General features: G+C 41.8%; 1 protein-coding gene across 23 annotated transcripts in view; it reads right to left on the reverse strand.

Annotated features, from left to right (window-relative positions):
* Nucleotides 1-26896, reverse strand: part of Epb41l3 (erythrocyte membrane protein band 4.1 like 3) — a 167908-nt gene that overhangs the window by 89234 nt on the left and 51778 nt on the right. For all 23 annotated transcript variants that reach the window (XM_045142644.1, XM_045142646.1, XM_045142645.1 and 20 more), the window contains 2 exons: nucleotides 17314-17528; nucleotides 10904-11101 (listed from right to left, as the gene is read on the reverse strand). In XM_045142644.1, coding sequence (XP_044998579.1) covers nucleotides 10904-11101; nucleotides 17314-17517 — 402 coding nt within the window. In that variant the 5' untranslated portion in view covers nucleotides 17518-17528. Of the gene's footprint in view, nucleotides 1-10903; nucleotides 11102-17313; nucleotides 17529-26896 lie in introns of those variants that run through there.

Raw genomic sequence — 26896 nt, forward strand, 5'->3', positions numbered from 1 at the left:
TTTCCTGACGCGGGGGAAGGGAGCAAAGCATCAGGAGACATACGAAGCTGAGACCCTGCAGACAAGAGCATTCTAACACTGGCTTTGGAAGAGATGCAGGGTGAAGGACAAACCGGGTGGCTGCACATCTCTTCTTCAGCAGACTTTCCTGTCATTTGAGGAGTTCATTAGTGAAGCCAAGGGACACTGCACTTTCTTGCCTGCCATAAAATGTGAATCAGCACTGAGAGCCGGGATGGTGTGTGTGTAATTATGCGTAAAACATGTTCTGGCTTATTCCACACCTGCTGGTTTCTGACACTGCAGCCCTGAGCTGAACTGCATCCTCCATCTAGTCACGTAGGTTCACCATGATGGTGCAAGAAACACAGTTCTCCGGGGCTCCCCAGGCCAGCCATTCCAATCTGCCAGATTCTGGGAGCAGGTACCAGGCCCTCATGCTTGTGCAGGAAGCACACTTAATCATGGAGCCATCTCTCCAGCCCATGTTTCCACTTATGCTAAAAAAAATCCACCACTCTATACAATATTGTAATTTATGCATATTCTTTTAAAAATTTTATTTATTAATTTGAGAGAGAGAAAGAGGCAGACAGAGAGAAAGAGAAAATGGGCATGCCAGAGCCTTAGCCACTGCAAACAAACTCCAAACAAGTGTGCCACCGTGTGCACATGTGTTACTTTGTATATCTGGCTTATGTGGGTTCTGGGGAGTCAAACCTGAATCCACAGGCTTTGCCAGCAAGCACCTTAACCACTAAGCCATCTTTCCAGCCACATAAACATTTTTTTTAAGCCTATCTGTGAGTGATCCTTTTAAGGCATTGATCTCAGAAGCGACATACTAAGTGTTAGTTCTATGGTTGATGTACAGATTAAAAGGAAATTTAGGGTTTACTTTGGCCACTATTCTGTCGTAAGGAACCCTAGATATATTGAGCATTATATAATGGACAGAATAAGTTTCTTTTCAGAAGTCTCCAGCTCTTTAAGAAAATACGTGCTTGTCAAATTAATTTCACAGTGTTAAGTGGCCTCTTGTTTATTGGAGGGCCTCATACTAGTGGCTCTCAGCATGTTCATCTAACTATATATCCTATGAATAAAAACCTTGCTAAGAATTGTTATCAATCCTTTCTTCATGTACAAGTGGCCCTAAATAAACGTTATCTTCAAAACTTAATACACCGTTGGCCTTGAAATATGAGCCCACACTGGATATTTATTTATTTATTTATTACCAGTTAATATTAACTAAAACATATGCATTTACAAATAAATTTACTAAAAAAAGAAGGAAATCCTACTAAATTTTATTATATAACATTTTACAAGAGCTTTTTCCTCTCTTACATTTTCTTTTTTTTTCTGTCTCTCACTGAATGATTTCATTGCAATATCCAAACAGCAAATGACACTGGACTGAAATATTGAGGGATTTTTCCCTTTGTCATCTAAAGATTAATAAGATCTCAGGAGTAGTAAGGTCAAAAGGTACTCCTATATGCATTTCAACATGTCCTGTGGATATTTTTTTTTCAGTTCGTGATTGTCTTTCTGAGCCTGTGTAGCCTCACTTAATATAACTTTTTCCAAGCCTACCCATTTTCTTGCAAATTTCGTTATTTGATTTAAGCCCAAGGCTGGGGTGGTTCCCTCTTGGTGGGGGGCAACTACTGCTGTTTTCTGACTAAATGACTATATTATATCCACCAAACTGTCCTGTAGACATTTAAGTTAATACACATATATAAATGCTACTCTCACTTTTGGTTAGAGAAGCTTCTCTTTTCAGATGGGGTGACCACTGAGGTGACTCAGAACCCACCAAAGTGCTGAGAAGGGACAAGGGAGTGTTTAGCACATGGTGAGATATCTCTGTCATACCCACCAAGGCTCAGGGACCATCGTGGAAGAGGTGGTGGAAAGAATATAAGAGCCAAAGGAGGAGGAGGAAGAGTGCTTACAAAGTGGCCTTGATATTCATGACTTCACAGCGGCTGATGCCACCGTGCACAAAAGTTGCATAGTAGGGAACAAATAACATCAAACAGAACAGGGACTAGCTAGAAAGAAGGCATTCAGTGGAAGAGCGATTTGGGAGGGTGGGGAAGAGAGGGTGGTGGCAAGTTATAATTGTGATACATTATTTTATGGAAGTTATCAATGGCAAGTTAAAAAAAATTGTTTTTTTCAAATCAACAGCTTCATATATCTTTTGTGAAAAAGCTAAAAGAAAGAATTCTCTCTCCCAACCTGCCAATCAGATGCTGGATAGACCGTAATGTAGGAGAGTCAGCCAAATGCTGAAACTAATTACTGCCAACGTGTGATTCCCAATGAAGCTGGAATCAGCAAGTCTAACGTGCCAGGAGCTGGGTGAATGCTAGCTGTCTGTAAATATTTTACCAACTCTAGTCCAGGCCTTCACCAGCACACTCTATCCCCAGACTTCCCTGAACCTGTGTGTGCATTTTGTAGAAAATGAACAACATACAAACTCTAAGACATGGGGTTACAGACTGTTTTCGCCTCCAACTTGAAAAACCTGAGAACCTACCTGTGGTAGTTAGAATTTATGTCACGCAATAGACTAAAAAAAAAAATTTTTTTTGTTTGTTTTTCAAGGTAGGGTCTCACTCTAGCTCAGGCTGACCTTGAACTCATGGCGATCCTCCTACCACTGCCTCCCGAGTGCTGGGAATAAAGGCACGCGCCACCACACCCGGCTTTCAAACGTTTTATTAAAGCAGCAACTTGGATTTCCAGCCACCTGGCTGGAAGAGGTGACACTGTGGACAGACCCTGGAGTCCAGCCCCAAGACGTTACTGCTGGTGGATATGAATTCCAGCCTAAGATATGCAGAATTAGTTTGGCCTGGGTTGCCTGCTGTTTCACTGCCAGTTTTGTTTATTGTTGTTGTTTGTCCCCTCCCCCCTTGTGGTGTTGATGGTGGCTTTTCTTTCTGAGTGGATTTTGTAAAGGGAGCATCTTCTACCATTAGGGAACTTCCCCTAGATCTGTAAGCCTGAAATAAATCCCATTCCTCCCATAAACTGTGCCTGGTCTGGAGATTCATCCCAGAGGACAGAGCTGACTATGACATGATGGTTCTAACAGAACGAGAGCCTGTGGTCCCAGGTCTTGTTTATGTGACTCATCATAATTTGGAGTCAAGGTCAAAAGATACTTCTCTTACTTCTCTCTGTGACGTGGATTAATATAATAGGAGAATACGAAACTGAAAAGACCACAAGAAATCCTTCTGAGTAATTTTCCATCTATATAAAAAAAAAAGTCTTAATTGTGTAGCTGATGCTAAAAGGCTATTTCCTACATTTCCTGAAAGGGGCAAGAGAGCTTCCGTGAAAAGAAAGAAAATTGATTTGGAATGCTAAGAGGAGATGAGGCACAATCTTGAAAATTATAACCTGCCTTTTGCAGGGAAATGCTGTAATTATTGATCAGGAAATTGAGAAGGGATCATGCCATCATCAAAATGGTTCATTTTGGAAGGGATCACCAGGTCCCCTAGTTTTAGTGGGAGTTTTAAAAAAATTTTTGGATGCACAGTATGTGTGTGCATGTGGCATATGCAGATGTGTGCAAATGTGTGTGCCCCGTGCATAGGCATGCAGAAGCAGGGGAAGGTGTTGAGTCTTCCTCCCCTCTCTCTTCCATCTTGTATCTTTAAGACAGTCTCTGACTGAACCTGGAGCTCTCATTGTTTGGTTAGACATGCTGACCCGGGGATCTTTCTGTCTCATATCCCCCTCAGTGCTATGGTGAAAAGCAAGCTTGACCATGCCCAGCTTTTTAAGTGTGTCCTGGGACTCAAACTCAGATCATTATGCTTGGGCAGCAAGTGCTCCTGTCCACTGAGCCATCTCCCCATTCTTTTCATGGGCGTTTCTGAGTGATAATGACAACTCACATGACATCTTTCCACACAGAGGCAAAGGGCTGAGCAGCACCTTGAACCCTGCTCCTCCATCCCCTGAGGAGTTTCTGTACTATTTCTATTTTTTTTCCTCTTCTCAACGAAAACAGAAAGCCCATTTTCCAAGCTCTCAGTTTCACGTAGTACTCCATGCATCAGGGCTCAGGGAAACCCATGCCAGAGCTCTGGTCATTTTCAGAAATGAGCTTGAGGAGATATTGGAGAATGAAATTCTCTTCTCTGACTTCACCACTACCTCTTTGGAGTAGACTGTTCTTGGAACAACAGAGCTCTTTTGCTCCAAGGAAGGTCAAATGACTCTGCTGTGGGCTTCAAGTTTACTAAGAGAAGAAACTCACTTTGCTGTTCATTGAACGTATCTTCCAGCCATAAGAAGGGGACAAAAAGAAGAGATAGTAAGATGTAGAGACAGGATATTTTGGTAGTCTCCCCTTCTTTTTCCAAACTCTGTGTGTGGTATGCATGTATGTGAGTGTGCACATGTGTATGTGGTAGTGTGAATCAGATGTCACATGCCAACTCATGTGTTTTGAATGCTTCTTCCCAGCTGGTGGCAACTGGTGGAGATATGTGTCTGTGGGTGGACTTTGGGGTGTTATGGTCAATTTCCCCTTGCCGGAGCTCAGCTCACTCTTGTGCTACCAGCTGTAGAAAGAAGTGATGTCTAACCCTTGCTCATGCCATTGCTTTCCCTGGTCATCATAAAACTTCCCTTCAAGACAGTAAGCCAAAATAAATCATTTTCTCTGATTGGCTGCTTTTGGCTGGGTGTTTTTGTCCCAGCAACACGAAGTTAACTAAAACAGTATATAGCCAAAGTTTTAGGGGGAAAAATGACTATAGAGTAGATAATCAAAAATCTAGTTCTTGGGCTGGGGAGATTGCTCAATGGTTAAGACACCTGCTTGCAAAGCCAAAGGACCCAGGTTTGATTCCCTAGGACCCACATAAACCAGATGCACAAGGTGCCACATGTGTCTGGAGTACGTTTGCAGTGGCTGGAGTCTCTGGCATGCCTATTCTCTCTCTCTCTCTCTCTCTCCCTCCCTGCCTCTTTCTCTCTCACTCAAATAGATAATAAAAATATCTGGTGCTTGGGGTTGGGGCAAGATGGCACATGAGCATGAGAACCTGAGTTTGAATTCCCTGTGCCCACGTAAATGCTAGTCATGGTAAGAATGGTACATGCCTGATATCCCAGAGACAGGGAGGTGAAGACAGGGCGTCTGAGGCTCACTGCCCAGCTAGTCTAGCTGAATCAGTGAGCTCCAGGTTCAGCAAGAGACTCGATCTCAAAGAATAAGGTGGAGTGTGACGAAGGAATACAGTAGACTTCAACCTCTGGCCTCTACACAGTTCACACACACGTGCACAGAGATACACACGTACACATACACATACATACATACATATCAGATATGTGTCAAAAAACAAAATTCTTTTTCTTCTTGATACACAATTGCTAAAGCAGATATTTCTCCCTCGTTTTCTTTCTACAATTTCTCCAAGTCTAACCTGGAGGCAAATCTGATTGGTTCTTTCCCCTGCAGCACACTTGGGATATTTTGATGATACAGAATGAACCCTCTGAGTCAGCTGAAAGACCACCAGGTTCTTACATTTCTAGGAAGACCTTCCTGAGCAAAGTGATGAGATGTCGTCTGAGAATAAAGGAGAAACTTATTTTCCTCCTCAGGGCTGCTGCAGACAAAGCGAGGCCTGGGCTTCCCACTGGGAGCACTAGAAGAGGGATCATCCGGCAGCAAGTGTGCCTGGCACCTACAATGTGAACACAGTGGTTTGCAGGCAGGCAGGAAGACATGATCAGGGTCTGACTCCTAGGAATGGCACCACAGAAGCCGGTATGCCTGCTGGGATACAGTCTTCCCCAAGATGTGCTCTGGGGAATGAGGAAAAGCCACCGCTCGACCTTCTGGTAGAAACCAGCGGGATACAACATCCCATTCACATTCAGGGCCAGGAGTCCAAGGCAACTGCCAGGGCCTGTCACCATCTCATGTGGGCTCTGGTAATAAGGCCACCAACAGAATAACTCACCTCAAAGGACTTTTTTCTTTTCCAGGGCATATGTGACTGATCTCAGCCATAAACTTGGAAGACAGTGAAAGAGATGAATTCTAAATGAGTATGGTATATGTAAAACCTAATTAAAAAATTATTTACTTACTAGTAAGCAGAGAGAGACATAAGAGAGGAAAGAGAGACAGAGAGAATGGGTGCACCAGGGCCTCCAGCTGCTGCAAAGAAACTCCAGGTGCATGTATCACTTTGTGCTTTTGGCTTTTTGAGTGTACTGGGTAATCGAACCCCAGTCATTAGGCTTTGCAGGCAAGTGACCTAACCACTGAACAATCTCTCCAGCCCCCTAAAATTTTAATTCACTAACCGCAAAAATCATACATGTGAGTGTGTGAACAAAAGCTTACGGTAAGAGCACAAATATAAGCGAGACATTATCCTCTGGACTAGGTAAAGACAATGGCAGTTTTACATGGGTCTGGACGCACAGTGACACAGCTCATCTCCTCAGACCAGCAACACTGAGTGGAAGTTGGTAACAGGAGGCATTAAGGGAAAATTACAAGAAGCACGCCTGGAGTTTTGGCATCACAATATTAGAACCTTCAGATTTAGAAAGGAAATCATCCTTACGACACGATGAAACCTGGGGGTAAATGCAGAGAGAATTTCTGGGCAAATTCTGCCTTATATAACTTCCATCACTAATGCCCCCAGGCACTCGCGTTCCAGTCACTCTGCTTCCCAATCATAACCTATAATATAGCTATATATCCCAGAGGGTTTGACTGTTTCCATTTCTCGACTTTTACACTCACACTTCAATTTTAATACTCTTCAGCATTTTTCATACACCACGCCAACACTCGTGATGGACTCTTGAAAAGTTTATTACTTTTAAACAATGAATATACCAGAAGAATAGGCTTCAGTAAAAGAGTCTGTCTGCATCAAGTTTTAATGAGGACAATCTCAACACCTTGGGAAGATTTAGCATCAGGTAAATGAAACATGGTATGTTAATGGTCCTTGTATGCAGTGATTCTATGGTTGTCCCTCAGAGCCATCCCAAGAGAACAGTTGCCCTTCCATCCTCTGGAATCCCCAGAGGCGTGTTTTTTTTTTTTTTTTTTTTTTTTTAAGCAGGAAATGGCTGCTGCTGCTGCTCCTGGTTAAGGCTCCTTTCAGTTAAAGCACATGACAGATGTTTGCTACGGTATGCCACTCAGTTGAGCACAGATCTACCTAGAGTGGCAATGTTCAGAGGAAGCGGAAATTTCAAGTTATATTCAATCAAAATCTCTGTGCTTCGTGCTTCTCTTGAATGAGTAACATTTGTGTAGTATTTGAAAAAGACATAGTAGGTACCTAACACTTGCTTCTTGTAATTCAAGAAAGGCAGTAAGTATTCTAAGCATTTATTTTTTGAATTAAGGCAATTCTGTCATCCAGCCCAGAACTTCCATAGGGACTGGAGAGAGTATCACTCACATAACCTGTATAAGTTGGGGATTAAGGCACTGAAAATTTGATTTTTCCAAACATATTCTAGAAAGTTGAGATCCTGATATGGGAGCACAACTTTGATGAGGTGGTGGTTTGAATTGTGAAATGTCCCCCAAAGTCTCATGTTCAAACTCCACAGCTGGTGAAGGTTTGTTGCTGGAGGTAAGACCTCAAGGTTTATTAGTCCAGTTTATTAGTATGTATAGCTTGCTTACTGTTGCTGCTAACCTCCCAGCTGATGTGACATGACGTGACATGCAGCCCCTGCTCTGCCATACTTTCTCCACCACGACAAAACTGTAAGCCTCCCAAAAGCTGCTTTTGGTCAGGTGTTTGTCCCGACAATGAGAAGGTAATGGCAAATTTTATCAAGTAACGACAAACACAGATCCTCTGGAGATTTTGAAATGTCTTTTCCTGATTGATAGTTCAAAGACAACAAAAGAACTCCTAAGACATAGCTCCTTCAACTTTCTGACCCAGCTTGGTGTTTCTTTGCATCTAGTTTATGTGGGATCTGGAGAATTGAACCTGGGTCCTTAGGCTTCATGCACCTTAAATATTAAGCTCTCTCACTAGCCCCCAGCTTGGTTCCTTTTTTTTTTTTTTTTTTTTTTTTGGTTTTTCAAGGTAGGGTCTCACTCTAGCCCAGACTGACCTGGATTTCATTATGGGGTCTCAGGGTGGCCTTGAACTCATGGCGATCCACCTACATCTGCCTCCCGTGTGCTGGGATTAAAGGTGTGTACCACCACGCCTGGCAAGCTTGGTTCTTTATAAGCATCTCCAGATGGTCAAAAGAAATGCTTGGAGTCAACCTGTGCTTACTCCAGGTTTGATGCCCGCCCTGGAGGGAAACTACACAGTCTTGTGTTGGGGTGTCCATTTAATCATAAGGTTTCTAGACAGAACCTAACTAACTAGTAGTCTGGGCTTTTATTGTGTTATTGATGTCTGCTGCCCTTCAAAATCTGTATCTGATTTGTCCCAACCTGAGTTCAGTTCTCCTCTTAGTGTGACACTAGCATTATCCCTTGGGATATAAGGCCAGTGTGAATGTGCATGGGTTCCACACTTACTTTCTTATGCTCAGTGATGAGCTGCTGATATTGAGAAGCTAACTACTCTGAAGGTTCACATGGGGAAAGAAAGCTGGCAAGACCCTTTTGACAATCCCTAAATGCTCCACCACTGCCTTGCAGTAGACCAACATACGTGCAGGGGCTTGGCTGGAACACAAGACAATACACACCATGCAGTGGTTCAAATGTTTTAACCAAGCAGCAGACTGTGAATTGTGGTATCAAGACTGATATCAAATCTGATTTACTTTTCCGAAAGCAAGCCAGACTAGTTTAGAACCATCTTCTTATAAGACATGGCCAATATTGAATTGACAGTTATTAGGAGACACAGTGCACTCATCAGTCAGAAGCAAACCAGGTTCATTTTACTTAAATCAGTTTTTCAAGAAAACAAATCTGCATTACAAAAAATACAGTCTCTTATATAGTTACAAAACTTCTGTAATTCTACAATAAAACTCAGGTATAAATTTACCATTAGAATCCTCTCACTTTGAGAATTAACAGCTACATCAGCAACTGGACACATTGATTAAAGCAACTATGCAAAATCAGAGCCAGCAAAGAAATGGATTGGTAAATGACAAACTTTTTGGATTCTCAGAATGCCTTTTATGGCAGCCCATCACTATTGGCAAAGCTACTGACTCACTAAATTGTATACACATCAGCACATGATAGATTGACTTTAAAAAAAGTATTTTTTTTGTTTTTATTTTTATTCATTTATTTGAGAGCAACAGACAGAGAGAGAAAAAGGCAGATAGAAAGAATGGGCACACTAGGGCCTCCAGCCACTGCAAACAAACTCCGGATGCATGTGCCCCCTTGTGCATCTGGCTAACGGGGGTCCTGGGGAATTGAGCCTTGAACCGGGGCCCTCAGGCTTCACAAGTAAGCGCTTCATTGCTAAGCCATCTCTCCAGCCCGATAATTAACTTTTGAAGTAAGAATTCATTCATTTTTTTCTATGTTCCTGCAATATGTAATAATTTAGTAACCCACACTTTATACTCTCTGAATAACACTAACAGTATGAAATGAACTTGCATGTCTGTTCCAAGAAAAACACTGAACATGTGGGTGCAGTAGGCAAACATAACCTGAATGATGAGTGGGTTGTTACGTAGAGAAAAAGGAGATAGATATATAGGAAGGATGGAAACTCTGCTGATTTGGTTCTGGGTCTTGGGATGAAAGAGAATAGAGACGTGTGTGGACTTGCTCGCTCACTCACAAAAGCTCTGCCTCTGGTACCTCGGACCTCATTGTCTCACACAGCCTGGGACCGATGGTCTGTGGAGGCATGTAGGGAAGGGTTGGTTTAGAAGGAACTTTGATACTCCTACCTGGAGGACAAGGAGGCAGGAAGATTGAGCTCTCTGACTCAGAAACAGACGCATTCCATTAAGAAAATAAGCCTTTCTTGGCTCTCACACAGACCTGCTAATAGCAGTCCATGAACCTCAGAGGACCCAACCACCATGAGCCTTCCTAGCTACTGACAGACAGGCTGGAGTGCACTACCTTCCAACTTGGTCTTACTCAAAGCCATTCTCTGCTCATGTTCCAGAAGTTTCAGTGTGATATTCAAAAAGAAATGAAGAGGAACATACACTTTAACATGGGAGCTCAATGCTTACCACATGTTTTTGTTTAATTTTTATTTTACTTATTTGCACGTGTGTGTGCGCATGTGCACACGTGCACGTGCATGGGCATGTCAGAGCCTCTTGCTGCTGCAAACAAACACCAGATGTTTGTGCTGCTTTTTGTGTGCAGCTGTTATGGGTAGCTTGGGAATTGAACCTGGCTGGCAGGCTTTGCAAGCGGGAGCCTTGATCACTGACCCATCTTCTCAGCCTTTCATATTTTTTAATACTCATAAAGAAAGGATGTGGTTAGTTAACATTACCCAACTGCTACAATGAATGTAATTTATATATGGTGACAAGATCATTTTTGTCGATAGAAAGGGTTAGAATTATTTAAATGATAGTTTAGCATCAAAGGAGTAAAGAAAAGTTCATTTTTAAGCCTACATTATTTTTGTTGTTGTTGTTGTTGCTCCTGTCACGGAAAGTGTTAAGAGATTCCATCTGTTTTTGGTTTCCATAAGATCATATTTTACTTTTGGCCATAACAGTTTGGGACACTGTCTAATTATGGCCATTTAATCCTTTGTTAGGATTGGAAATCATGTCATGTTTAGACTGGTTATTACTAGGTCTGAGCAATGTTCCGGAGTACATTTTATACCCACACTCTGCTCTCCATAGCTACGGCACAGACACTGCAGAATTCACTTACCTCCACGTCACAGGTGTATTCTGACCCATCCAGGAGTATCACCTTACACTGCATACTTTTAGGTTTCTTCACGATCTTCAATGGGGACCGGGAGAGCTTACTGCTGGACGACTTCTGAGACAGTTTATCGTCTTCTAATTGCTGATACTCGAGCTGTTTTGCAGCTGCAGCAGCAAACTCCCGTTCCTTGTCAGTGACCTGTGAAAAGCAGAGATGAGCACTTTTCATGGCAGGACAGGAAATAAATACCGCATGCTCAAGTGTGGCACGAGGGAAGCAGGATGCTTTCTGATGTCCTGGAGTCATGAGAGGTGTCAGACAGAATCAGGATATGAGGGGCAGAAATGCATACGTGGATATTTATAAAGCTAAGTCCCACCTAAATAGCACTGGCCATTTAAATTCACCAATTGAGCCTTGTTTCAGTTTGACTCCAAGACTTGGGAAGCACTGAGTGAGCAAATTCCATCAAGATTTCACTGAGCAAAGAACAAAAATTCACTCCTGACTTTGTTTAACAAGGTATTGGATAGTAAGGCCTCTACAACAAATCATTCACTTTGTCTCTTATATACTCTGCTTTCGTAATTTACTTTAATTCACTAGACCCTTCTGGTCTAGACCCCTACGTATACTTACAAGCTACTTTATAAACCTTAAAAGCTTATACAGATTCGAATGTTAATCTTTTCAGTAATTTTAACAATGGCTAAAATATTTGATTTAGCACTAAATCAATTCAATGAAGTCAACAGCAGTGAAATTCAACACAAAGTAATCCAGTAAGTCTATTTCTCTCCACTGTAATGAGCTGCTATAAGAACAGATCACATCCATCTGGAAGCTTTAATCTGCTTTTGACTCCCAACTCTCTAGTCCCAACCGACCTCAAAACTGCAGAGGACGTCCTATGTAGCAGGGAAAGTGTCTCTTGAGATACCCCCTTGGGCATCTTTCTGTATTCTGCTCTCTGGCCACTTTTCTCCACCCCTGTTCTATTTAATGACCACGATGGTGGTATGCAAATTTAACCTATGACCAGATGACCATTTCTACGAGTCAGTAACAGCCCACAGAAAAAGGCACAGTAACACAGAGTGGGCCATCAGCCTAGTGCTGAAACTGGGCTGGCTCCTGAGTGAAAAGTAGATTTGCTGACTTACCATGTCAACTTCTCTGTTTCATTAGCCTCTACCATTTCATTACCACAGAATCATTTTGGGAATATTTCTTTTGGATCTTAGTTATAGGTTTCTGCTTGCTCTGCATTTTCTACCTTCTTTTTCATGTAAGAGATTGCTAATATAGTCCTTTCTTCCACCAGCCGTGCCCTAGAACTGCAGGCAACATCTTGAAAAGTACTTAACAGTATGAAGAGCCCACTTTGCTTAGCTTATAAAAACAAACCAAAAGAAAAAAAAACTTAATAACTGTCAGGCCTATCGCAGCACTGAGGCTTGAAGTATATCAAGTTCAAGGCCAGCATGAGTTATATAGCTAGATTTTATCTCAAAAAAAAAAAAAAAAAAAAGCCCAACAAGTGGTGAAAGGAATGTAAAGGCCACAGGAGGGGGAGTATGGTGGAAGGCTGTCTTCCAGACACAAAGTGGATGTTGTACTCATGACTTCACAGCAGCTGTCATGACCTGAGCAAGACCTGCATGTACTGGGTCTATCAACATGTTGTCATGACTGATGGAGGGAACAAACAAAAATGAAAACAAATCCTCTCCCCCTCCTGCATACTTGTAATGTGATAGTAGCTGAGAAGGAAAGATTCAATAAGTATGAAAAAACAGCTCTGACAACTAGGCCCCATTGTTTTGACTGTCACTCTTTCTGTATCAGAACATTAATCTGAATAAGGTAAGAAAACCATAAAAATTATTTTTGTCATTGGATAGTATATAGATAAGTTTATTAATTCTAGAATTATATATCAATAACCATAATATATTTTGTTAGATGCTTTATAATTCATATAAGGTAAGGTCTCTACATACTTATGTTCTCATCTCATAACAGGCAAAGTCAACGGAAGCTACATTATAATTTAAATTTTACTTGGAACCAACTTTTAAAAAGGGGGAAGGGAGAGATTGAGAGAGTATATGCATTCATGTATGGAAACACCAGGTCCTCTAGCCTCTGCAAACAAACTCCTGATACATGCACCTCTTTGTGCATCTGGCATTACATGGGTATTGGGGAATTGAACCTAGGCCACCAGACTTTTATTTATTTTATTTATTTTATTTTTACATGTCCACTTATTAAACAAGAACTCCTCCATGACAATTTAATACAATATTTATTAGCGATTAGTGTTGAGAAAATTATTTCCCTCTACATGCAAAAATACAGATTTGAACACTATGAAAACAAGACAAGTACCATGAAAAATTGGTCCTTCAAAAGAAAGAGGGGACTGAGGGCCGTGAGGCTTTGTCTGCTGTTGGGGACACATCAGCAAAGCACATACTTTGAGGCCCTCAGACCATTCCACATGCACAGGATTAAACCTGAGATCCATTGGGAGCTGAGGAAGGCCTACCCTGTGGTGGGAGGCCAAGATGGGAGTTCTGCCCTTGACAACAGTATGAACTAAGATGTGCCCACTGGCTTTCATCCTGGAATGCCCCCCACACATCTGTATCCCAGCACTTCGGAGGAAGAGACTGGAGGTTGCCACAAGGTCAAGGCCGACCAGGGCTATGTGCCAAGACCCTGTCTAAGAGAAACGAGAGATAGAGGAAACATCTAAGACTAGCCAAGTGTGAAACTATGAACATTGTCTCCAAATATACCGCTAGGTGAACAAAGTGCCAATGGCTGATCCTAACACAAAGTTGTTGGCCATTCTTTCTGACTGGCCTGCCTTTATTGACACAGAACATTACATGTTCTGTAGGCCACCAGACTTTGCAGACAAGCATTTTTAACCACTGAGCAATTTCTCCAGTCCTGGAATCAACTTTTGTAATGTATTAGGGAAGTTTAAATTTCACTTTCCCTATTCTGTAAGTGACTATGAGAGTAAATTTTCCAAGTTACTTAAACATCAACTCCAGAAGATGTTTGTTTTGTGCAGAAGATCTTTAAAATGTACTATTTGAAGGCCAGTCTTTGTGTAACATGTGAACAAGTAATCCACCAACAAGGGTCTAATAAGACATTTTTTGAACAGATTATAATTTGATCATATTGCCACCGCCGCACTGCTCTCTTTTGTCCCCACCCTATAATCATATTACATTCAGTCCTTCTTCTTTCTAAGTAGTCTTCCTTATGTTTTGAAGTCTCATTATTTTTGTCCTCCTCTGTTCCCCTATGTCAAATTTTTTATTGGCTCAATGTTGGGCAGGTCTTGAGCGATAATGTACTCCACTGTGAGATCATGTATACATGGATTAGTTCATGTCTGGAGGACAGACCCTGTGGCAGTTTGAAAGTAAATGTCCCTATAGCCTCAGGTGCTTGTGATTGAACTTTCTGTTTAGTCTACACCTGGTCGAGTCTTTGAGAGGTAGGTCCCTCTTGGAGGAAGTGTGTCATCAAGGGTGGACCTAGCAGCTGGCATTGCTCTTCTCTCTGTGATGTGGATGTAGGATGAAGTTAGCCAGCTTCCTCCACCATGACCAAATATGCCCTCAAAGCTGTAAGCCTGAAATAAACTCTGTCCTCCCATAAGCTGCTTATGGTCAGGTGTTTTGTCCCAGCAATTGGAAGGTAAATGTAACAACTGCCCCAAAGTACTCCTTCCCTTCTTGTGGCTCTTACATTCTTGCTGCCCTGAAACAACTTTAAGAGCATTGGAAGAACAGATCAAGTACCTCAAATGAACTATGAATCAAAGTCATGCAGCACGCTGCAATTTTAAAATGTCAGTGTCAGTCATTGTGGCAAATCCTCCATGCCATTCTATTCTCCTAGCCACGCTGACGTGCAGGTGTTGCTTCACGTGCAGCTGAGGACTGGCAGGCCCAGGGAGCCTAGAAGATGTTCTAAAGGCCAGAACCTCAATACATGCAAATCCAGTGAAGTTTGTGTTTTAATCATCTCTGGGCACCTAAACATACTTCATTTTCCTTCTAACACAACCGGCGTCCTGGTATGAAGCAGAGGCCCTTATGGAAGAACCTCAGGAATGGCCTTTTCCAAACTCTTCATTTTGTAGAGGAGGAGGAAGATGAGGCTGCACAGCGTGCTAAGGCTAGCAACATCGGTAAGAGACAGGACTTTACTCAGCAGAGTTCTGCCCTGTGCAGCCAGACTCCTTCTCCTCTGCTCCCTCGGCCTCATTTTTCTTGTTGGGTTTCAAATCTCTAACTACAGAAGATAAAGCCTAGTCAGTCCTTGCTTAATTTCACACAGACCACATACATGATGGGGGAACACCTTAGGTTATAATAGAGCTGAGGAACTCCTACTGCATGGTGATGTCACTGGTATTGTAAAGTCAGATGCAAATCTACTGCACTGCTGGAGGCATGAAGTATAGCATATATCTTGATATAAAAGTGTATGATGTGCTATAAAAACAGCATCCTTGTACATCTCCTGTATCACTTTCTTTTGAGCTTCATTTAATCTTACGTAGTTTTGCTCATGATGGTCCTAAAAGCCCTAGGCCACAAACACACATGCATGTGCAAGTGTATATACACATATAATGAATATGAATATGATATATAGTATGCATATGTATATATACATACATGTATGTGTGTATACACACATATTGCACTTAGGTGTGCAGGAAGCTATACCATTAGTTCATACACGTGTATTTGATGATGGGCACATGATGAGGAAGTTGCCCAGCATCCATTCCTCAGGATGTAACCCACCTCCAAGCAACACAGGGCTGTGCTTGAGCACGCTTAGGCACAGACACTCATCCTTGTCTGCAGTTCCCTCCCATTTTCATTTCAGAATAGTACTCAGAAAGGAATAAAGGAATGGTAGGCACTTACAAACTTTAAGACATAAAACAAATGACCCAATGAAACACTAGGCCCAACCATCGTGACTCCTCTGCAGGAGGGAAAACAGCACAAAGGAGAAGCGTGATTGAGCCATGGCAGTGTCTCAGGCCGTGTTTGCCAGGCTGGGATGCCCCCCCCCCCCAGCTCTTAACACAAAACCTCTTAGATTAAACAAAGCCTCTAGTAATAAAGTAAAAATAAGAGTTGCTATTAATGCCATTTGAAAGAAGAATCTAAAGTGTTTTCAGTGTATAAAAACAAAAATTCAAAAAAGTAAAAAAGAAGCAGAATCTATAAATGCTGTAACAAATAAATGTCAGGGGGCCGGAGGGATAGCTTAATGGTTAATGTGTTCACCTGAAAAGCCAAAGGACCTCAGTTTGATTCCCCAGGAACCACATAAGCCAGATGTACAAAGTGGCACATGCATCTGGAGTTCGTTTACAGTGGCTGGAGGCCCTGGTGTGCCCATTCTCTCTCTCTGTGTGTGTGTGTGTGTGTGTGCACACGTGCGCGTGTCTGCCTGTTTCCCTCTCTTGCTCTCTCAAATAAATAAATTAAATTAAAAATAAGCACTTTAAAAAAAGAAAAAAAAACAGGCTTCAAAAATAGTAAATGTCAGAATAATATACTATGTTAGGTTGTGATGTCCAGAGATTGTTGATCATATGCTAGTTTCATGTCTGTTCTCTATGTCTGAGAATTTCTAACAATACAAATCCTTTAGCACTATAAGAAGCCAATCACTTATAGGGACTTTCACATGTGCCACTTAGCAATCCAAACACATGCTGCTTTAAAGAAACATAAACATTGATTCATTCAAGGATGTGGCATACACTATACTTTATTCTTTTTAATATTTATTTATTTATGCATTTATTTATTTTGGTAATATTGGGGATTGAACCCAGCTTCCACATATTGAGCATGTACTGTACCTACTGAGCTCTATCTCTCTGGCACATGAATGAAAGCCTATAAAATAAATGCATTGCTCATGACCACCTAACATGTCTAGGGAACACAGTTGAACCTATATGGAGATGCATACAGGTCAGAGAAAGTCCTAAAATGGTCACTAAAAGTAAATGGCAACAGCAAAGCCAGAATGCTGTCGAGAAAAGTCAGAACAAGCCCTAACCCCTTAAAGTTTGAAATAAAATCCAAAAGTACAATTGAAGATTTCAATTTGCTCTCTACCCTTCCTGTAAGCCCAAGTGTGAACAAAATCCCCAGCAGGGATTTCAGCATGAGTTTAACTGCTCTGATCAAAGGCAAGCATTATCAGGCAAAGATAGGGATAAACACCAAGCAGGACACATTGTCATCTGCCTAGGGACACAGGGCCAAAGCTGATGACCCTCACAGTTGTCCCTACACTGTGTTCCCTAATTGGCTTTGGGAGGCCTCAGAGCTCACCTCCCTCCGCACTGGGGTGCTGTGTGCTGCTGCGGCCTCGGCCTCGAACTGTTCCAGCCCAGGCTGCTCCTCACTGTTCCCACTCGGGGGCTCCTGCTGCCCGGGCTGTGGCCCTGCCGCCTGCCCCTGCGGACCCGCCGCCTCCTGGGGCTCAGCCTCCTGGTCTGGCTTGGATTCCGAGTCTGATCCTGATTCAGTCGTCATGGTTGATTGTTCTGCACGCAGAAAAGAAAAAACAAAACAGACAAGCTTGTTACTATGCAATTATTTTCTTGAAAAATGAAGAGCTAAGCAGGAAATGCTAAAAAGGACCCAGGAAAGGAGAAGATGGGTAAGAACAAAACACAATCCTCGCACATTCCCAAAACTACTGGGACAAAGGTGCCCTCAAGATGGGTGTCCAGTGGTGCCTCAAAATGGATGCATAACTAGGTAATGATCAACAGTGCCTGTTCCCATTAGATTTTGGCCAGGATCATAAATGACATTTCCAAAATGTTACACTACATGGAAAGAATGTAAGAGCCAAAGGATGGAGAGGGTGCTCTGGAATAGGAACAGTCTTCCAGACAATGAAGTCGTCGGTGCATTCACGACCTCACCGTCGTGGTCCCATGTACACAAGACCTGCATAATATGAGGGGAAGAGTGACATCAAAATAAGAGGGACTAGTTAGAAAGACAAGGGAATTCAGTGGAAGGGGTGGGGGAGGGAGTACAAAAAGAGCGGGGGAGGGGATTATGATCAGAGTACACTGTGTATATGTATGGAGGTTGCCCATAAAAAGTTTTAAAATGTCATAGTAATTAAGTATCATTTTTAACTTCAGGTAAGTGAAATTTCTGGGGAAAATGCACAGATATGCCTGGAATAGATGTATACATTTCTTCTCATCCTCTATCTTAGGGGCCCACCCTCCCACGTCAGAATCTATAGATTCTTCCAGAATCAACAAATGTGGTTTCCATTTTAGTTCTTCTAATTATAAATGCAACTACAAAAGAAGCTTCCTTCAGGGCCATGGAGTCGTCTCATGCTGGACCAGTACTGCCATGGGTAGGAGGGGGGCCCAGGCGGTACCCCCTCTCTTCCATCCTTCCCTTCTAACTAAATCTCATCTTCTTCCTGGCTTCTTCCTATTGCCAGGTAACACCCAAAGGTGAAAATATCCCATATCTCACAAGAAATTCAAACAAAGATCTTCATAAGGAGTGTGTTTCTACTCACTGTTAGAATAAGATGGTTTTGTGTCAGAAGGTTTGTTTATAGGATGCGGGGTGGGGGTGAGTACCCCAGGACGTCTTTCAGCTACAAACAAAACTCCATACATGTTTGTTTAGCACTCTGTATATTTGGCTTTACATGGGTGCTGGGGAATTGAACCCAGGCTGTCAGACCTTGCAAGCTAGTGCCTTTAACCACTGGGCAACCTCTCCAGCCTGAGGGCAAATATTCTGTGCCTCAGTTTCTACATGTGCCAGAAAAGAAAACTAATCCTCATCTTAAAGAACAGAGCTACTGGGGTTCCTTCTTTCTCCTACTAACAAATAATTGCCTTATGTTTTAAAGCAGATGTCTTACTCCAGGCAGTAATAAAGTTACCCTACCAAGTACACATAACATTTTAGGTAATTTGCATCTGTGTGGTAAATATCCCAGAGACAAATATCTCATATAATTCCCCTTCAGAATTCTAATTTCATGGTAAAAATATACTGACCAAAAGGCTACTGTAATACTGGTTTGTTTTACTCACTGCTATAGTATGGGGTTATGCAAATATGACTAGCGACTTGATGGCTAAGTACTTTATGGTCACTTTTGTAACTTTATAGTTAAGCTACCACTTAGTTACTATCTTTACAACACACACACACACACACACACACACACACACGCATATTAATCTGAAGAGGGGAACTTGACAAATCCCAATCAGTGCTATATCTATCCTTTCCAGGTAGAGGTACTTTTCACAATCACCAGCTTTTGCTTATGTTGAATAAAAGACACATCAATGTGGATGAGCTGAGCTATGCTGAGCTACCCAAAGCATATGTAAATATCAAGTCCAAACCCAGACTGAGAGTGAGCCAAACTAACGTTATTTTTCTTCTTTTTCCTCTTATATTACATTTTAGATTTTCAAACAAATCTTGAAAATAAATATTACATTTTCTTTGTGATGCTTCTCCTAGAAAATGGCTCTGAGTACGAAGAGAAAACAGTGATGGAGAATTAAGGTGTTGGAATCATGGAATTCACCATATATATTAAATTCCAGGTTTTGAAAGAGGAAGGATTCTTTTTCTTTTTTTTTTTAAATTATTTGCAAGGAGAGAGAGACAGGCAGGCACACACACACACACACACACACACACACACACACACACACACACAGAGAGAGAGAGAGAGAGAGAGAGAGAGAGAGAGAGAGAGAGAGTGGGAGAATGGGTGTACCAGTGCCTCTAGCCGCTGTAAACTCCAGATGCATGTGCCACTTTATGCACCTGGCTTTCCTTGGGTACTGAAATTGACTATGTAATCTCAGGGTGGCCTTGAACTCATTGTTATCCTCTGACTTCTGAGTGAAGGCATGTGCCACCATGCCCAGTCTAGGAGCTATTTCTTTAGGCCAGGAGAAGTCATTCTTCTTATCTTTCCTTACTTTTCCTTCTTTATCTAATATTCGACAGAAAGTGTTCGGATTCCAATCCCAAAAGATACCTTGAACTGGTGCCTTGCTGCTCAATGATCTTCCCCACCATTTCTCTTCTATACTCCATCTTTTACACCCAGCTGGTTTTCTCGGTTCCACTGCTGCTCACCTCAGTCTAATACTTATTGAGCATATATCCACTCATATCAACCCCTGCTGAAAATGCTTTCACAGGTTCCCAAAGAAATTACGAAAAATATCTCAATTCCTACTTGCTATGACCTTTCAGGTTATGGCTACCCTGGTTCCTGTCAATTTTCCCAATTCACAATAGTCTCCTTTTAGGTTTCTAACGCATCTCAAGGTTTCTGTGCCTTAAGGCCTTTGAGACATGTGGAAAACATTCTTTCTTTGCTCCAAGTAGTCAACTTTCCCATACCAAAAGCTCTAGCTGAGAGAGGCCATCAATTGGTCACACAGTACTTCTAGCCATCTCTTACAGTTTTCTTCCTCTAGTTATCCAATTTTTACAATTTTTCTTTTTCCCCTTCACCTCTTACCTATATATTTCAGAGTGAGATACATGTCTGTTTATACCCCAAAGCTTCCACTACCAATGAATACAGTTTTTCAATAAAATCTAATGAATAATCAAATTGTAAAACGCAATCTCACTGATTATCATGTACACACATTTAAAGGTGTAACTACTCTTACTTATAGTCTTTAACCCCTATGAACATTCCTCAAACGCATATTTCTGTGTTATATAGCTAAGAACACAGAACTCAGTTAAATTTCTGTGCTGAAGACCCAACAACATAAAAATTTATATAAAGAATACAGATTGTTATCTATGTAAAATATGAAACAGATGTGTTTCTATCTACCCAGCTAGAAACATTAGCATATAATTATCCAAACACAGCCCAATGAAACATTATTGGTCCTTTTACTCTGGTGCTTTCATCAGGAGAATGGAAGTCTTCCCATAGAATCAAAAAGAAAAAGCTCAGGTGGCTTTATAGAATCTCTTTGAAAAAACAAAACCCTACTAGTCACTAAATAATAAGTGTAAAAAAAAAGTAAAACATCAATGACTACTAGAAACAGCACTTAAAAAAAAGATGTTCAGGTCATCTCATGTCAAGGCTGTTCTTGCATATAAATCATGTTCATATTATTAAAATAATTTTCAATAGCATCAAGGTCTTTTTAGTATGTTTTATGTCTTTATTACTATGTTATGAGTAGCTCAGCAAATTACAGCTATAACTTAATAACTAGATGTCAAAAGTACTGAAGAACTGCAGAAAGAGAAGTCTAAAATCTTATTTCAAATTCTAAACGTATCCATTTGCTTCACTTTCTAAACTTAATAGATATAATACACGACAAGAATCAGCAGCAGTCAGGTTTCACATGGGATGCTGTGTGAATAACTTAATTATTCTATTCTCCTGTTTCCTTCTCTGTAAAATGAAAAGTTCAAACTAGAATGAAGCAAGGCAGACACTGGATGTGGCGGCAGGGGTGTGGTGGTTTGAATGCAAAAATGTCTCCCATAGCCTCCAGTTTTGTGATTGAGCCTTCTCCTTACTCCCCAGCTGGTGGAGCCTTTAGAAGGTGTAGCCTTGCTGGAGGAGGTGTGTCCATGAGGGTGGGTCTTAGGACTTTACAGCCTAGCCCAGACTTTGCTAGTGCGAGCTCGCTCCCTCTTACTGCTTCCTCCCAGCAGATATAAAGGAGCCCAGCCTCTGCTCTGCCATGCCATTAAGAAACTTTCCATCCCATCAGCTGCTTTTGTTTGGGTGATTACCCCCTTGTTTTAAAAATACTTTTTTGTTTATTCTTATTTATTTGAGATCAACAGACAGAGAGAGAAACATGCAGAGAGAAAGAGAGAATGGACGCGCCATGGCTTCCGACCACTGCAAACGAACTCCAGATGCATGCGCCCCCTTGTGCATCTGGCTTACGTGGGTCCTGGGGAATCGAGCCTCAAACTGGGGTCCTTAGGCTTCACAGGCAAGCACTTAACCACTAGGCCATCTCCCCAGCCCGGTTGTTTACTAGTTATTTGTCACATACCACAGGAATCACAGCACCTTCAACCTCAAAATACATTTGTATGCTCCTATCAAATATTTCTTAGGTATATTACTTCTTCTCAGCTCTATATGGATAATATAGTAAGTGAAAAAACTCATTGCTGGATTTCAATGTTTTTTTTTTTTATAAAATAAAATGTTTATGGTTATTGAGAGACAGTAAAGCATCATATTTGAAAATTGCAATACTTCTTAACTCTGGAATCTCACAAAATCAATATCCAATTCCGCTGTCTGAAAGGACATAAGTTCATACTTTACCAAAGAAATGAACCCACATTGGCAGCCTAGCTTAGTAAATGCAATTTCAAGTTTTCACATTACTCTTCCCTACCTACATGCCAATGTCAGCAAGTAAACTGATGCTTTCGGCATTGAACGATATCAAACAACCAAAGACAGTACTTTTAATTTCAACTCATTAATCCAATAAATTTATAGCATACTCCTTCACTATTATACTTAAAGATCAAAACCTTTTAAAGCTAGATTTTCATGTTTACCATTGCTTTGGTTCTTTTTCTAATAGTCATTTCATGGCTGATTCTTACAACTTAAAAACTGTACCTTTCTGGGCTAGAGAGATGGCTTAGTGGTTAAGGTGCTTGCCTGAAAAGCCAAAGGACCTAGGTTCTATTCCCCAGTGGCCACATGAAGCTAGATACACAGGGTGACGCATGTATCTGGAGTACATTTGCAGTGGCTGGAGGCTTTGGCATGCCTACTCTCTTTCTTACTTCTTTTTTTTCTCTCTTGCTCTCAAAAAAAAAGAAATAAATAAAATGTTTTTTAAAACTGTAGCTTTCCTTTCATAGCTCATGCAAGACCTGGAACTCATGTAAAAATCTGAGCACACTGGCAGGTACCTATAATTTTTGCACTGAAGAGGCAGTGGCAAGTGGACTTCTGGGGCTTGCTGACTAGCTAGTCTAGATGAATCTGCAAGCATGATCTACGTATGAGAGACACCGACTCAAAAAATAAAATGAATTTTTGACTGACGATGACTCACAATATTGAATACCTCTGGCTTCCACATGCACTCACATATGTAAAAACATACACACACATGTTTACCACAAACATACAAGTACATACAAAAGAAACAGAAATTAAAAGTAGAGATTTCTGGGCTGGAGATACGGGTTAGCGGTTAAGCGCTTGCCTATGAAGCCTAAAGATCCCGGTTTGAGGCTTGACTCCCCAGGACTCACGTTAGCCCGATGCACAAGGGGGCGCACGCATCTGGAGTTCGTCTGCAGTGGCTGGAGGCCCTGGTGCTCCCATTCTCCCTCTCTCTGAATCTGCCTCTTTTTGTCTGTGCCTGTCACTCTCAAATAAATAAATAAATAAATTTTAAAAACAGAGGATTCTTTTGTGCCACTAGCCTAGTAAACTTTGAGATGTCCTTACCCAGCTTTTAGGATTTACAGTTATTAAGAATCTGTTTATTGTTTGGAGATAGGATCTCAACTCTATAGCCCAGGCTAGCTTCAAATTTGTCAGCAATCCTCCTGTGTCAGCTCCCCCAAGTGCTAGGATTCCAAGTCTGAGCCAGCATGCTCAGCTGAGTTATCTCGAACTTTTTAGCCTCATCAACATGCAATGAATAAGGTAAATTTAGTACTATAAAGGGCACAGTGTAAGTCAAAGCTAAGAGTGAGTATTTTGTATCACTTTCTGTTGGGGGCTGAGAATGTTTCCTTCCAGTAACACAATCAGCAGTCATTTATACTGACACAGACTGAGCTGAAGAGAAGAGAACGTTAGAAAACAGTAGTATTGCATGCACTAGATTGAATATAGATAAAACACATGCTTGTGGCTAATAAACACTAGTCACCAGTCTGCTAAAACCATCAATTGCTAGAAGGAAAGCCAGCAGTATATCCAGTCCTTCTGGTAAATTCTTCTCATTTGTACTTTTGCAAATACATTATTGTCATCTACCCCAAACAACTACTTTTCATACAAGCCCTTCCTCTCTACTTTTCCTGAGAGCCAAGCTTCCAAGAGGAGTCTTGTCCAGCTGTCAGATACCCTCACCCTTACTCTTTAGCATGCTCGCCATTGTCCTAAAAACCCTGCTAAGTTTCCTAGTGACCTCTCTGTGAGCCAATACATTCTTGGTGCCTCTCATTTTTCAGTGCCCTATGCATGTTTGACACTTGTTTTTGCTGGTTGATTTGTTTCCCTGTTCAGATCCCAGTTGCCAAGCCAGGCAGTTCTTAGGAATAAGCCTCACTCTTTTTTTTTTTTTTTTTAAATATTTTTTAAAATTTATTTGCAGAGAGAGATAGGGAAAAAAGAAACAGAGAGAATGGGAATGCCAGGGGTTCCAGTAGCTGCAAATGAATTCCAGATGCATGTGTCACTTTGTACATCGGGCTTTAAGTGGGCACTTGGGAAGACAGCCCAGGTTGTTAGGCTTTGCAGATAAGTGCCTTAACTGCTGAGCCATTTCTCCAGCCCCAGCCTTCCTTTAAACTCATTCTTGAGAGCTTAGCCACACTGTTTTCAAAGTACAATGGCAAATTCAAAATATACACCTCTTTGTGTATGATCTCTCTCTCTCTCTCTTTGACTGTCAAAAACATATGGACAACTCTTCCTCTTTCTTTTATCTAGGTGACTCAAGAACACCTAAGGTTGAAAATGTCTGAACCACCACTCTTCATTGTGCCCCACTTTCAGTCTTCCCCATGTCAACAAGTGTCCTCCATTGGTCCAGCCGTTATGCTGGGTCAGATCACCACTTTTCTACTTACTCTCAACTCCAATCCACATCACCATTTCCCTCTTGTTCTGTGTTTTAAAGAAAGAATACAAGGCAGATCAGGGGAAGTCACGGGCAGAGATCACCAGTCAGGTAACAGCGGAACATGAAAGATCACCAATTCCACTTACATAGACAAAGGGTCCTGGGTCTGTTGTGGGTGCGACATGATAGGTACAAGGGAGGTGACTGGTGAGGGCTGGAATGAGCCAATCAAGGGATGTCAGTCCTCTTAGCCTGTCAGCCCTTGCCACAGAGACTTCTCCTGTTACAGGGAGGTCACCGTGGTAGCCATGAGGACCAACAGCATAAAAAGGGCCAGGTGCACTTGGCCACTGTCAGCTTGGAAGTGAACCCGACAGGCTATGATGGGCAGCAGTAGGCTAAGTGCCCCTCAAAGTGCCAACCAGCCATGTGCAAGGCTGCTTATGGACTATATTATCTTCAAAAATATTGACAGTAAAGAACTAAGACCATGCTTGTGATGAAACAGTATGGTCAATTCTGACAGTTTTGAAATGAGCTTTTGATCCTACTAGGTTCAAACCTTAGAAGCCAAGACCTCAACTCTAGTAAGAGCTGACTGACCTTTGAAGATTATGCAAGTAGCAGAAAGTTGGAATTTGGGGGCCGGAGAGATAGCTCAGTGGTGAAGGGTGAGGCTGCCAGAGTTCAACCCTCCAGATCCAAGCCGGGCGTGGCCACATGAGTCTGTCACCCGTTCCCATAGGGAAGCAGAAACCTGAGACTCATGTGAGTGGGTGCTCCATAATTAGCAAAGAGGCGCTAACTCAAAAAAAAAAAAAAAAAAAGGCCAGACAAAGGAGTGATGAAGCAGGACATCCAGCTTCACTTCCAGCCACCACAGGTAAGCATCTTGCAATGCAGGTGACTTAGGAAGTGCCACACCACACGATGTAAACACACCACATTACACATGCACGCACGTGCACAAATATGTTGGAGTTGTTGTGAGGGAAGCATAAATGTCACCTTCACTATGATCTCTGTAAACCTGTGAAGGATAGATGCTAAGATCCATCAATAAGGAGATGAAGTGCTGCATCTACAATTCAGTGTGGTGAGCTAAAATATAAACAAGACTAAATTAAACTTTAGATGTAAGCCGCGGACTATCTCATAAAGTTAAAATGGAAACTGGGAACATGCAGCACAGGGAAGTACTGCGACAGGGAGGCCGCAAGGTGCGGAGGGGCATGCGGTAGACTGGCCCGAGACCCTGGGTTCCATCCCATGCTCTGTGAACTCAGCAGGATTTGGTTGTCCTTCCTGTTCTACAGTTCCAAAATTCTATGTTCCCCAAGAAACACTGTTGCAGTAACAGCATGAAATTGAAGGGAATTTTCTTTTCAGAGAAGACAGAAGACACTGCCTGAGCCCTCTGTCTAGGCACAAGGGCACAGGGCTCCAGGGCTGCCAATCATCAGTTGAGATAAAGCCTCAATCACTGTTTGTGCCCACTAAGGTTTTCTTTGGTTTCCTGAAATAGTACATTGCCCAAAGAATGTGAAAATGGCAGGAAAACCATTTGTACTTGAAGAGATAAGAAAAACCTATTTTCAATAAGCTGCTAGGCTTCCTTTCTAAATTAAAAAAAAAGTTGTGGTCTATGGATGAGGAGAAAAAATGAACAAATGCAGTTTAATATATATTCAATATATTCTTATATATTGATACAGTGATGATGAAGCATAACAGATACCTTATTAACATATATAAAATATTTCTTTGCGTGTGTGTGTGTGTGTGGTTTGTGTGTATGTGTTATGGGTGTGGGAACGTGTGTGTACACATCATGTGGAGGCCAGAGAACAACCTTGGGTGTTATCCTCAGGAATGCCATTCACCTTTTTTTCTGTTTGTTTTGAGACAGGGGCTCTCCTTGGCCTGGAGCTTACTGACCAAGCTCTACCTTCTGAGTAGTGAGCGCCAGGAGTCTTCTGTTTCCATCTCTTCAGCTATGGGATTGCAGGTATGTGCGGCCATGGGTAACAAGGACTCAAACTCAGTTCCTC

Source organism: Jaculus jaculus, chromosome 2 (assembly GCF_020740685.1).
Source record: "Jaculus jaculus isolate mJacJac1 chromosome 2, mJacJac1.mat.Y.cur, whole genome shotgun sequence".
Taxonomy (NCBI): Eukaryota; Metazoa; Chordata; class Mammalia; order Rodentia; family Dipodidae; genus Jaculus; species Jaculus jaculus.